General features: G+C 41.4%; 1 protein-coding gene across 2 annotated transcripts in view; it reads right to left on the minus strand.

Moving 5' to 3' along the window:
* Positions 1–12662, minus strand: part of dph6 (diphthamine biosynthesis 6) — a 54168-nt gene that overhangs the window by 5627 nt on the left and 35879 nt on the right. For both annotated transcript variants that reach the window (XM_072365451.1, XM_072365450.1), the window contains exons 13-14: positions 5278–5526; positions 331–718 (exon numbers count right to left, since the gene is read on the minus strand). In XM_072365451.1, the coding sequence (XP_072221552.1) occupies positions 331–718; positions 5278–5526 (637 nt within the window). The remainder of the gene's footprint in view (positions 1–330; positions 719–5277; positions 5527–12662) is intronic.

Consider the following 12662-nt stretch of genomic DNA (forward strand, 5'->3'; position numbering starts at 1 on the left):
TAATAGTAGCAGAATAAGGTAATTCCTCGTGGAAATGATTTCCACTCACGGAATAAATCTCCCGAAGCTGCCGAGAAACAGCTAAAGGACCACAAAAAGATCCTAAAGCTCCAATGGGGACTCCTGCCCCTACAATCCAAATCTGCGACAGCATCTGGAGGGATACACCCAATCCACAGAGTCTCGACCCAATGGCCCAAAGAAGGGCATCCAAAGAAGTCCTCTGATGGGTCTGGGATGTTTTAAGCTGCATAAGGGGGCGCTTATACAAAATTAGGTAGGATGTTTTAATGTTATGGCTGATCAATGTCAGTGTCTTCGGTTACATACCTTGAACAATCTGCTGTGCCAGTGAGTGGCTACACTTGTAGAAGACCCTCGCACATAGTGGCACCAGCTCAGCATCCATCATATTCATGGCTTTCATGAATGTGCTACCGAGTTCTTCTGTTACATGCTTTCCATCAATGTCCTCCCGGCCATCACCAGGCACCTCCAGGGAAAGTGACAGTGAGCCACTATCACCACCAGCAGACAATACAGTGTGACACTCTATGGAGCCACATGCCAACTTTTTGGACACGTGAGCAGAAGTTCTTCTGGTGGGTTCATCCTTAGCTGCAGTTACATGAAGCTCAACGGTTGCATCTTTGGGTAGGGCTGGCACCACTATGATCAACAACGGCAAAGATTTGATCTCAGATTCCCACAAGGCATCCTGCAATGTAAAAAGAGGGTAACCAAATTAAACACGTGGGAAATTATATACACTGTCTATACACCGCTATACACTACGAGCAATCATATGTATGGCCCTCCTGCTGCGATGCATGCTGTGGGCTCTGAACACACGCACTAACCCACCAACATTATTGTAAAACCCATCAGAAAAATGCTACCACACAGCACTAAGACAGGCTTTTTACTTGACAGACTGACAGGCTATCAATTTACGTGAAGCTGTGAAATGACCCTTGATAATGATAGTGTACAAACAAATCAGAAAGAATCCAGTGGTTGCAGCTCCCACAAATAAAAAGCACAAACAAATTCCCTTTGAGCTGCATTTGCCAACATGACATGTTCTATCCAAGATGACTTCTCACCTTGCTGAAAAGATCATTCAAAACATGTTATAGTGCCTCAATTTTATCTTGGCAAAATATATATTTTTTCTTCTTCTCCTTTGGACTGAGGGCCATTAGTGGCAGCGAAATGTCTTGGAGCAGTGCTACAATGTGGCCCTCTCATAATACTTGGCTGTAGCTTCATCTGCTAATGGGAGAGAAATGAGTGTTTTATGTAACCGTCACTTCAGTCAGAGTCGATAGGGCAAAAACACTTAACCCCCTTTTCAATTTGCTGGATCAATTTTCATCCACTTACACCCCTCTTTGTAAGTGCAGAATAATAACAGGTTACTTACATTTTATTTTGATATTCACTCGCACAAAAAAGAAGAAGAAATCATTGACAAAAGCAGATGGCAGCCTCTTTGTCCCTTCAAAAGAAAGACCCGTCATGACCCGATCCGCCAGACTCACTGAAGCACCACTTACCTTCAGATTAAACTTAAGCAAACGCGTCATTGTGTATCAACAGCGTTGATGGGTGGGGGGCAAAAAAGTAGGTGTCCTTAATGAGTATGTGTGAAGGGGGTTAGGCTAAGATTTCTATACTGTACTGATTTTGAAGAGCGCTTGTTTGCGGTGATCAACAATAACAATCAAAGAGGCAGACAACAATAGCCATGTCAGCGCAGACCTGTCCACATGTCTGACAAAGTGACAGCACATATACAAGCCCAGTGCTTTGATAAATGTTATATTAGCACTTCTGGCACATACTAGGTATTCTCCTTGAGGGAACTGCTCGTGCACTTGTCAATAGTGATTGAACATGGACCAGAGAGTGCAAAGTGGGAAGAACAGTGACAGGACAGGGAGTTCTTGCTCAGCCAGGCTTAAAGGCCACCCTGCAGGCCTTCGGTGCGGAGGTACTTAACCCAACCAAGAGTCTACAAGGAGATTCGAGGACTTCGGTGCAGTGCTCCAGCCTCTGGCGGGATTTTATTGCCGCGGCACAGTTGCTGTCTTTTTATAAGAGCTGTCGGATGAGGTTACATCAGTCCACATTTGCTTCTTTTTTTAATGCGTCGAGCACAATTTTGCAGTGGTGGGAAGTTCGTTCAGCAGTTCTGTGACCCTAAATGCAGATAAAGTGCACTGTTGTGTGTGTGTTCCTGTATGCACACATGGATCTGTGGTCATAGCCCTATTACTGTGTGCCTCCCCTGCAGAAGATTGAGAGGGGGAGCAATTTTATTCCTCTCTGATCATACGTCATTAATTAAATTAATCCGATAAAACGCAAAGTTTGATATATGGTGAAGCTGAGTGCTGGAGTGACAAGTTGGGAGGGCTGGCAAGTGGCAGACTGAATGTGTGTGTGTAGAGCGCTGTGTTCCACTCCTCACCTGCCACTTAACACAATCCATCTCATTACTTCATGCCACTTCAGTTCCAGGGCATGCAGCCATTCCCCCTGTGCTCTCTCCCTCTGTAGGCAGCAGGTAAAAGCATATAGTCTGGATCTGCTGTGCTCAGCTCTCTACACTGATGGGGTGTGACCTGTTTCTCCTTATGTTTGTTTTCCCTCTCCCCACTTCCCTCCCCCTGACTCACGTCTGTGTGCCTGGAGTGTGTGGTAGGTTGGAGGGCCGAGAGGCGTGAAAGCCGAACGGTAAACACGGTAATAAGGAAGTGGTGTAAAGGCGGCGAACAGCAGGGAGCTGATGGGGCTGCACCGCTTAGCCAGTTCCCCAACATTTCCTGCCCAGCAGGACGCCTTCAGCATGTGGTTCTTATGTCTCAGCAGTTACTGTAGTGCTGTCAGTCTGCTATAATATCCTGTCCTAGTCACTTCTTAATTCGCTTTCGTCTCTAAAGATTCCACTCTGAGGGTCGTCTGATTGTTTGTGGAAATGAAACATGCAGGGCAATGTCACTGGGGTGACATAAAATTAATAATGGCCATGCCAATATGAAAAGTCCAAAGTAAGAAGCTTTACTTTGGCAAAGAAGAAAAAAAACCCAGTGAAAATAAGGTATCTTTTGTGTTAAAACATCTAAGTCTTCATAAATAATATACACTTGAAATCCAATTTGTTCCCAGAATGTGTTGCTGCACTAGAGGGTGTCTGTTTAACATTTATTGACTTATCACATCCCCACCTCCCTGTTCATCAAACCAAGAGTACACACTTGCATGCACAGAGACAAACAGGCTCTTTGTGGTTTAATGCAGCGTAAATACAATTTCACACATGTAGCGACTCCAGTATGCTCCCAATTAACCCTGCAAGCTTCTTCATCCACCTGATTAGAGAAATTATCAACGCACAACAACTACGGGGCCCTGTGGGTTCACAGAAACGCAACGCATTTCGGTCATAAATATGCACTTCACAGGGCTGTCGTCTGTAAAGTGGACCCTGTGCATCTTTGTCTATAATGGTGTAAGACATCATCCAGAATTTTACAGCTGGATTTCAGTTGGTATTAACAATGGAACGACCAATGCATGTGGTGCTCATGGTTTCCTCACAAGTGCGGCATACAAGTCCGTGTATTTATATATTGTCCTATCTGTCTCTTCTGTTTCTTTTCTTCTGAAAGAACTGAAAACATGACATTTAATCAGTGTATAATGTAGCATATTTATGTTTGAGCTAAGACTCCACCTGATGTAAATAAAGCCTCTCCTCATTTATGTTGTCTGAAAGAGGCGCGCAAGCATGTTTGACCTATTATTGTACTTAAAAATAATTCCTAAACTCTGGAACAAAGAGTTGTTTTGTTTTTTGGGTTTTTTTTTAGGTTTTTTTTTTACAAAGTTTGGGATGAAAAACTAGCTATCTCCAAAGCTGCTCTCCCTTGATTTCCTCTGCCTCCCAAATCTGTGCTTGTATTGGAAGAGAGGGCAAAGTGTTAAGCCAAGCTGGGAATATTATCTGTCGTAGATAAGGCAATATCAGGTTAGCAGCCCGGCACCTAAACCAGCTCTGTTCTAAAACATGTGAGATCCTGAGCTGTCAATTAGAGCTGCTTAACCGGTAAATCATCTTAAAGTATGGTCTCCTGGTAGGAATCCTGGGTCAGTTAAATGAATACGTTTGATTGTCATGACAGGCTGCAAGGAGGCACAACAGATGGACAGTGTTGTCCATCTTCAGTGACCTCAGACATAAACCTTGTCCTCCCATCTCCCAAAGCTTAGCCCTTAGTTAGCCTTGTTATCCCAGTGACTCGGTCATGATGCTAAATTGGAACTCCACTGCCAAGGCTTTCAAGATTTTTATTCCACTGTGTGTTTCAGCAAGGCAAAATGTGTCAAATTTACAAAGAGCTCTTATGTGCGCTGAATATGTTTTGGAATTTAAAATATCTTATCAAACACATTAAAGCTGGACGTACATATGAATACTGAATATTAGACATGATTGGAATTTTACATTTAGTTCTACTACTGTGCTGTAAACATAGAGTTGACATTCTTTCTACCGTCTATAACGCTGTTCACCACTTACACCAAGCCACATGTTGGAGGTGGGCTCCGGCATTCTCCCTGAGGCTCTATTCCCATGGTTAGACAGATTACTGTGGGAGGAGAGGGGCTGCTAAGGGAGACTGCAGCCCCTATTAGATGTACGGAACGGGGGTTGTAAGCCAGGGCGGCAGAATGGAGGGAAGGGTGGAGGGTGATGGCAGGGAAGAGGAGTGAAGAGGGGGATAAGCTGCTCTGAGAGTTGAACGGCGCTCCAAAATGGTGTGTGGGGGCAAAGGATTAGGGAGGCTCTGAGGAAGACATCTGCTTCTGTGCCAAGCTCCGCATTATCAAAGACACCAGTGTTTCCCACATCATCAACTTTTCATGAGTTCACTCACTGGTAAATATCAGTAGCAGCGGCTTGGGTCTCTGGGGGAAACAGAGGGCTGCGAAACATTCTCTTATTTTACAACCATGAAACACAATTCTGAAATGCCTCTGAAAAATCTGCATTCCAGGGCAAGTTCCCATTCTTTTACTTATTCATCGATGCATAGATCCCTCTGTCTCATAATCCATTAAATATGTGCTCATCCTATGTGGGTGTAACACTGTAGAAGTATGATCAATATTTCCACTGCATCTATAATAAAAATGCCAGGCGTTAATCTTCTATTTAACCACTGTTATATATTTCACAAACAAAAATCCCACTCCACAGTGGCTGACCTTCTCTTCCCCTGTGGCCCTCAGCGTGCTCTCCCAGACAGCTCTGATCATCCCGATGTCCTGGTGTCTTGTCGTGTAACAGTGAGCTTGGACAACATGAGCCAAAGTCAAGCTACTTATCACAGCCTCCAGAACTTTCTTCACGTGGCTGAAGGACAGTCGGGCCTGTGTGTAGGTGCCAGCCTTTACCAGCTCCATGGTGCAGGGGACCAAAGCAATTTGACCAGCACAGAACACCACCTCGTCCACCTGAGAGAAGAGAGCAAATAAGAAGAAATATTACCTGTGGTAAAAACAAGGGTACGAAAGGGTGTGTGTGAGCAACTCCATGAAGTTCTTAGATAAACCTTTTTTTTTAAAATATTTCTCATAAAAACTGCTTTTCAAAGATAGATGTCTGTCAATGTTCAAATGAGGTTCAAATGACAACAACAACAAAAAAACTTCATAAAACATTTTATAAACATTTTATAGCAACAGAAACAAAAAGACTATTATAAGATATTCCTTAAGATATTATAAAAAGACAACCAGTATGTCAGAACAAAGATCACTGAGTTAAATAAAAGCTCTTCCAAAAGGATTTTAGCTTAGCTTCCTTTTGAAGGCAGAGCAGGTGTTCCATACCCAGACTGGCTGATGGTTTCAGAGGGAAGGTAAATGCTCCTCCTATTCTAGATTTAAAATTCTAGGAACCGCACATAAACCTGGACTCTAAGAGCGAAGTCTTTCCGGTGAGGTTGTAGGGGATAATAAGATCCGTTCGATATGATGAAGCGAGGCCTTTTAGAGTTTTCAATGCAACAAGCAGGATTTTAAATTCAATTCTAGGTTATTTTTAAGGGAGCAGTTTCTGAGCCTAATTTTAGGAGAGGATAACCCCTATTTTCTTTTAAATCAGAAACCAAGAATGCTTGAAATATCCAGACAATCGATAAAATACCTGTTAGAAACGTTCAGCTTGGGACCAAAGCAATGATCTGACCGCTTGTTATCACTCAAGTCAAGCCGCAAGTGTGGCTAAGAACATTTCTACAAGCTGGGTGTTGCCCTTCCCAGAAGCCAAAGCTTGAACTCATTCATATCTACATGTTTGCCACCTAATTACAGCCATTTAGTGAAAAGGTTTTGTGGGAGTGGTGTTGCACGGTGATGCCAAACAAAAGTAATGGAAGCTTTGATGATTTAAGTAAAAGAAAAGTCAATCTTAATCAAGGATATTGAATAAATATAAAAGATTTTTTTCTTGCAAAAGTAGCCACTGTTAAATATATTGTGAGTGACTTTGCTAATTATTTCTTAGTAAAAGACATGCTAAAACCGAAGCACCTATTAAGCTATATGGAAAAATGAAAAAATATATTATTTAATCAATTAACTAGGAAAAAACAAACAAACAAGAAAATAAACTAAAAATAATTGCTTTTTTTTTTGGAGGAAAAAAACCAAAACAAAAGTACACACTTCAGTGAGGTGCTATATTCAAATTAACATCAACTGTAAGCCTTTGTTTGATTAGCAGTACATTAATTAACAAGTTCCATCTCTCCCATTTTCAGCATCTTATCACCAACAGCTCGTATTTCACACTTTTAAAACACGCAGGTACTCTGTGAGATGCCTGCCAATATATCTTACCGGCACCAGTGTTATTCATAAGCACAATTAACCATGTGATAATAAGCTCAATTCTCTGTTAAATACCTCTGTTAGAAATAAGCTCCTTGAATAATGAAAGCAGAAAAAAAATCTATCTGCTTAATGCGTACAGACGAGTAGGGATGAGAAATGGCATTAAGGGGGTCAGGCCTTTAGAGACCTAGTACCTCAGCATTGTTTGAGGTGTCGACGCTGGACACTGGCTGCTGGTCAATGCGAACAGATGCTTGTGCCATGTTAGGAATTGCAGAGACCTATGTGCATATGCAAATCTCCAGGGAGGATCAATTGCTACATGAACATGGTCCTTTACTGATTAGTAAAGACATGGCCAGGGGTATCGCTTTTCAAGTGAGATTAGCAGGGTTAGCGTGAGCAAAAGCTTTTACTGCAGACTTGGCCTAAACCAAACCTCTTATCTTACTTATTCTAAACCAATCTTTTGTTCCCCACATATGGTGGCAGGCCATTACATTCTTGGTGAAAATATTTACAACAGAATATTTACCATTTCCCAAGTTTAATCTGTTCTGCATTGAAGACTAGCGGAACAAGATGTCAGCCACACAACTATTTAGCTAGAGGGCAGACATTGTCATTGCTATTTCCATAATCGAATGGGTTTGCCGTGATCCCGAGCTCCTGGGTTCACTTGTCAGCTTTGATGAAGCTTCAGCTTCAATCTCTGCTGCTGCAAATTACTGGGACAGTATGCGAGACAAGAGATGGAGGAGAGACACGTTAGAGGAGCGCGAGTGATAGAGGGCAGAGGAGGGAGATAAGGCCCTCACTGCTTTCAACCATTTGGATCAATCACCGGATCATTTACCTGCTAGCACGATCTGCCCAGGAGCCTGCATTACTGTGACTGCCGAAAAGAAAAGCCAGATTCCCACATATCAACAACAAATTGTCATTGGCATTCCATTTATGAGCCATCAAATGCCATCAGATCCACTCCAACAGAGAAGAGCTCCATCAGGTTGGACGGGTGGCCGCAATCTTTTAACAAGCCCGTCCGCATGATATGAGCTCACTGTGTTGTGAATTCATAAACACCAGCTCCCATTTGTCAATTTGAATATCAAAGGGCGCAAGCACGAGGCCCCTTGACTGTTAAAGGCAGACTCCCAAAGCGTCTACCAAGCAGGTGTGTGATGATCAATTATTAAGGATCCCACTCTGGTTACTCTTAGTGGGAGGTGGAATCAGGGATCTAGGGTTTTCTGGTTTCCGTGTTGATCCTGGATGGGGGGAGAGATTGAGGCGAAGGGAGAGTGAATACTATTTACATAAAATTAACAGTTCAAAAGAATGAGTTCACACACCAATCAAACTTGTTAATTGACTGTCAATGGTGTGTCCCTGAATATACAACACAACTACATTATTCATCTAAGGCCCTGACAGGGAAGACAGTCCAATTTGCATGGGCGTTCTAAATGTGATCAACAACCACAATGCCACATGCATTTTTAATAGGCCAGAGATGGAAACCTTTAATATTCATAAGGGTCAAACAATTGCATTAAACTTTCTTTAACAAGGTAAGTATTTTTCAAATGCTAGCCTTAGCCGTCTAAATGGCCCACAGAGAAAAGGGATAATGTGCTGTCTTCCAGTGGGTACAGTAAGTGAATGCAACACGTTTGTGTTGGCTTACTTCTGTTTTTCGGTTTCTTAACAATATTTGATATTTGCTGCCATAATTCCGAGAGGTGCCCGAATGATCATTTAAGAATAGTCTACGTTTAACTTCTTCTTTGTCCCATGTTTCAGAAAAAAAATAAATAAAGAGGTTCCAACATGAACCCACATCGTCTCATCCTCAGAAACATGCTAATTAAATCATGATGTCACCATGCAAACTCCAACAATAATACAATAATATTGACTTTGAAGCAAACCTCGCAACCACTTTTCTACGGTCGTTAAGAAAAACAAGCTTCTGACCAGCTGAACAACCGAGAGCAACATTCTCTTTCCATCGTTTCTGAAGTCAGTTTCTGTTTTTGCACTTCATCAACTTTTACCTCGTCGTTAAGACGCCATGATTTGTTTCTATTGAACCTTGAGCCATGTCCAAAGGTCACCAACCTCACAGACCCCCCCCCCCCCCCCATATCTCTGTGAGGTGTAGACAGCATCATAAGTAAATGTACTCAGCGAGCGCTCGCGGGTGTCTACTTTCAGCCCTTAACAGGGTCTCATTTCAGATTGGTGTGTCTGAGGTGTTTCTAATTGCAGTTTTTGTCAAAGGGCTTTCAGAGAAGACCAGACAGTGCTAGACTACATTCACATTGGCGTTGGGGCCCTCTGGGTCCACCATCATGTTGAGGGTGTCTCCAAGTATCATTAGCAGAGCTGTGGAATGGTGTAGCTGAACGAGGCTGGCCTGGATAAAATGACCTGGTATTGACGAACAGTCAGGTTTTTCTGCCTGGTTCCAAGGACGGAGGGAGGTGGAAAACTGTTGCGCCACTCCTAGCAGATATGCTAATAGTCACATTTCTCCCCATTTGGACCTCATACATAATTTAAACAGCAAAACGATCATGCAAAATGTGTAAAACAGGTTAGATTAATATGGTGCAACTTTTCCCGAATGCAACGGGCCATGAAACTAAGCTAGAGGCGTAATGACAGCAAGAAAAAAAAATAAGAAATTAAGGTAATTAAGCATTAAACGAATTAAATACTTGTGACCTAAAAATGTACCTAAAAGTTTTGAGAGTTGTTTTCAGCTGAACCATGGAATAAGCGTAAATACACGAGGCTCTTTAGTGTCATAGGCCAAGCTTTTTTAATCACACTGGTACATCTTTATCAAATATGAGTATAGACAGAATATATTTTAATGCGTTAGCACAACTAAAGCCGATTCAGAGGGTGTTAAACTTACAGATTATATACTAAATAAAGTTCTTACTTATTTTATTTTTCTTTACTCTGCTTATTGAACATTTCTAATGTGGAAATTTTAGTCATTTTCCACTTTTCTTGAATATTTTAGTGTTGGCAAATAGTTCAAAATAGTTCAAAGAGTGGGGATCAAAAACAGAGGAGGAAGTTTTGTTGTATGTATTTAAGTGCATACATTGCTCCAGCTTTTTTTGGAAGGGATTTGATATGCAAGGACTGCTTAATCCTTGTGTGGTAGATGGCAGTTTGTCAGGGATGTTGCTGTGATTTCATCTCGAACTGGCTGCAAGTCAGTGGGGTTCTTTCAGCATTAGTGAATTCAAAGCAGATCACGTCTGGCAATGGGAATGATAAGAAATGGGCTCACGTTGTGCTGCGCCCTGAGGAAATCCTGCCTTCTTCTGACACCTCATTTCTACAAATGCAAACCTTTCAGGAGAGCCACAACCTTCTCTCTCCTACAGAACCTTTCACTTTGTTAGTCCTCTCATTTAAGGCTTCACAGGAATGAGGAAAGATATTTCCCTTTTTCCTTTATTCACCCCCCCCCCACACACACACACAATCTCTCTTTTCTTTTTCTTCCTGTTTGTGCTCCAGTTTGAGCCTAACCCCTGCATGCTCAACTGTCACACAACATCAGTGTAACTTAAACTGCGACATAAATAGCCATATGAAGTGTACAAGGAAAAGGCAAGTATAAGGCATTTCCAAATGCATTATCTCGGTTCTAAAACTGTATATATATCGATATATATATAAATATATATAGATATACACATATATATATGAGTATATATATAGCTGTATATCCAGAAAAAGCAAACCATACGTGTAAGTTAATTATCACGGCTTAGCTGACAAAAATAAAATAAAAAAAATCATAAAAAATAAAATAAAAAAATCACAAAACTAAAATGAGTTATTTTTGTGTGGTCAGTCTGAGAGACACCAACAATTCCCCTACCCCCAACTTTTTCTAAGCTTGTTTATCCCTTTCTTTTCTGCCTGTACATGTTATCTCCACAGACGCTGAACTGTGTGGAGCAGTAAAAGTGTCGTTCCAGCTGTGGTCATCTTTACGTTGGTCTGGAGCTGCCCATCAGTATTATGACCAAGGTCAGAGGAGCCTGACTGCTGAATGCTAAGGGAAATGTATGTCAAAGTCAACAGGCATTAATAAGCAAAGGAATGAATCTTTCCAACTTAATAAGAAAGAAATGCAATAAAATACTTTAAATACAAATTGACATGTCTTGTGTTTTTTGGGTGAATTTACTGGTGCAAAGATTACGTTAAAAGTCAAGAAATATGATCAAATAAAACATAACAAATACCCAAAGCTGACGTAATGAAATCGTCTGCTGCACTGGAATACTGTACCACACCAGAGTCGGGCAGTGGATGAAGAGTGATGGAAGGGCATGGTTGTTCATTGCGTTAGGCAAAATGCCCTGCTGCCTTCAACCGTCCCGACCTCACATTTTTTGACAAATTGGTTGTGAGGCTTTTACGACTGATGCACATATCGCAAAAATCATTTCTGCCAAGCTTCCTCTATGACCTGCCCGTGGGACATGACAAGACCCTCCATGCATCGCTCTATCAAGCCGAATCTTTCCAGGACAATGCAAATTATGACAAATTCCATCATCCTGCATTATGTGCTTTCCTGTTAATCTCCCTAATTCGAGAGAATCGGGGAGGGTCTCGCTGTTTCAGCTGAGGGGCATGTTGTCTGACTGAATGATGCTGAAACTGCAACCCTCATCCCCCCATTCCGTCTCCCTTCCCAGCTGTGACCATCTCGTCTCTTCTGTCTTTTCATATTTTCTTATCCTTTTTGTGAGGCTGCATCTCTTAGTTTGGCTGTTATGAGCAGCACCTCCCTAACCTGGGCACAAAAGAATAATGTCAAAAGTAAAAAGACAGATAGACTGATCATTAAAATGCCATCAGGGGTGGTTAAATCAGTCTGTGTACATATATGGACATATGTATTTATATATATGTGTGTCTATATGCAAGATCAGACCACAGAGTGAAATATTTAGTCATCATGAGACAGTGTGAAGGTTCATAACTATTCAGCAACATTAAGCTCCTGGTCTAATGGGATGGCTCCTCTGTGTCCACATCCAGAGGACACTGCGACGGAGACAACACTCTCATTCTTGCCTTGCTGATGCTTTATCTCTTGTACTTGACACAGTGTGCAGTTTTAGTATCTACAAATAAAAGACAAACAACCCACTAACTAAATATGTGTAACAGAAAGGCAAAAATATGGCACAGGAGACAAGACGAGCAAAAGAAACGCAGTCCCGCTTCTTTTCAACAGATGGCAGTATGGCTGCATTAAAAAGGTTAAGAGATCATCAGCAATGGTGGCTGTCTCCACTCGCACCGTGGACAAGGCTTGCCTGGCGGCATGAGAAGTATCTTTACTTTTTCAAAAATATTCCCAACAAGTGACTTGGAAAATTAAAGGCAAAATGGTCTAAAAATGATGTAGTATTTGAGGATTCTATCTCAATATCTAGAGTGTTTTGTTTTTTTTTCAAAATGTATTTATACATTAAAAACTGAAAATTTCATCTAAGAATAAAAGCGTTAGAAAGAATATAAAGACTGAAAAAAAAAAACTCAAATCGGAAAAGAAAAACTAGTCGCATTAGAAATGCATGTTTAGAAGTCTTAGAGGTAGTCTGTAATTGAAAAAAAAACAACTGTGTGAATATATATATATATATATATATATATATAGACACACACCCAGAGATAATAATATTTGCAATACAGTG

This window comes from Leuresthes tenuis, unplaced genomic scaffold, assembly GCF_036924035.1.
Source record: "Leuresthes tenuis unplaced genomic scaffold, fLeuTen1.0.hap1 SCAF_15, whole genome shotgun sequence".
Classification (NCBI taxonomy): domain Eukaryota; kingdom Metazoa; phylum Chordata; class Actinopteri; order Atheriniformes; family Atherinopsidae; genus Leuresthes; species Leuresthes tenuis.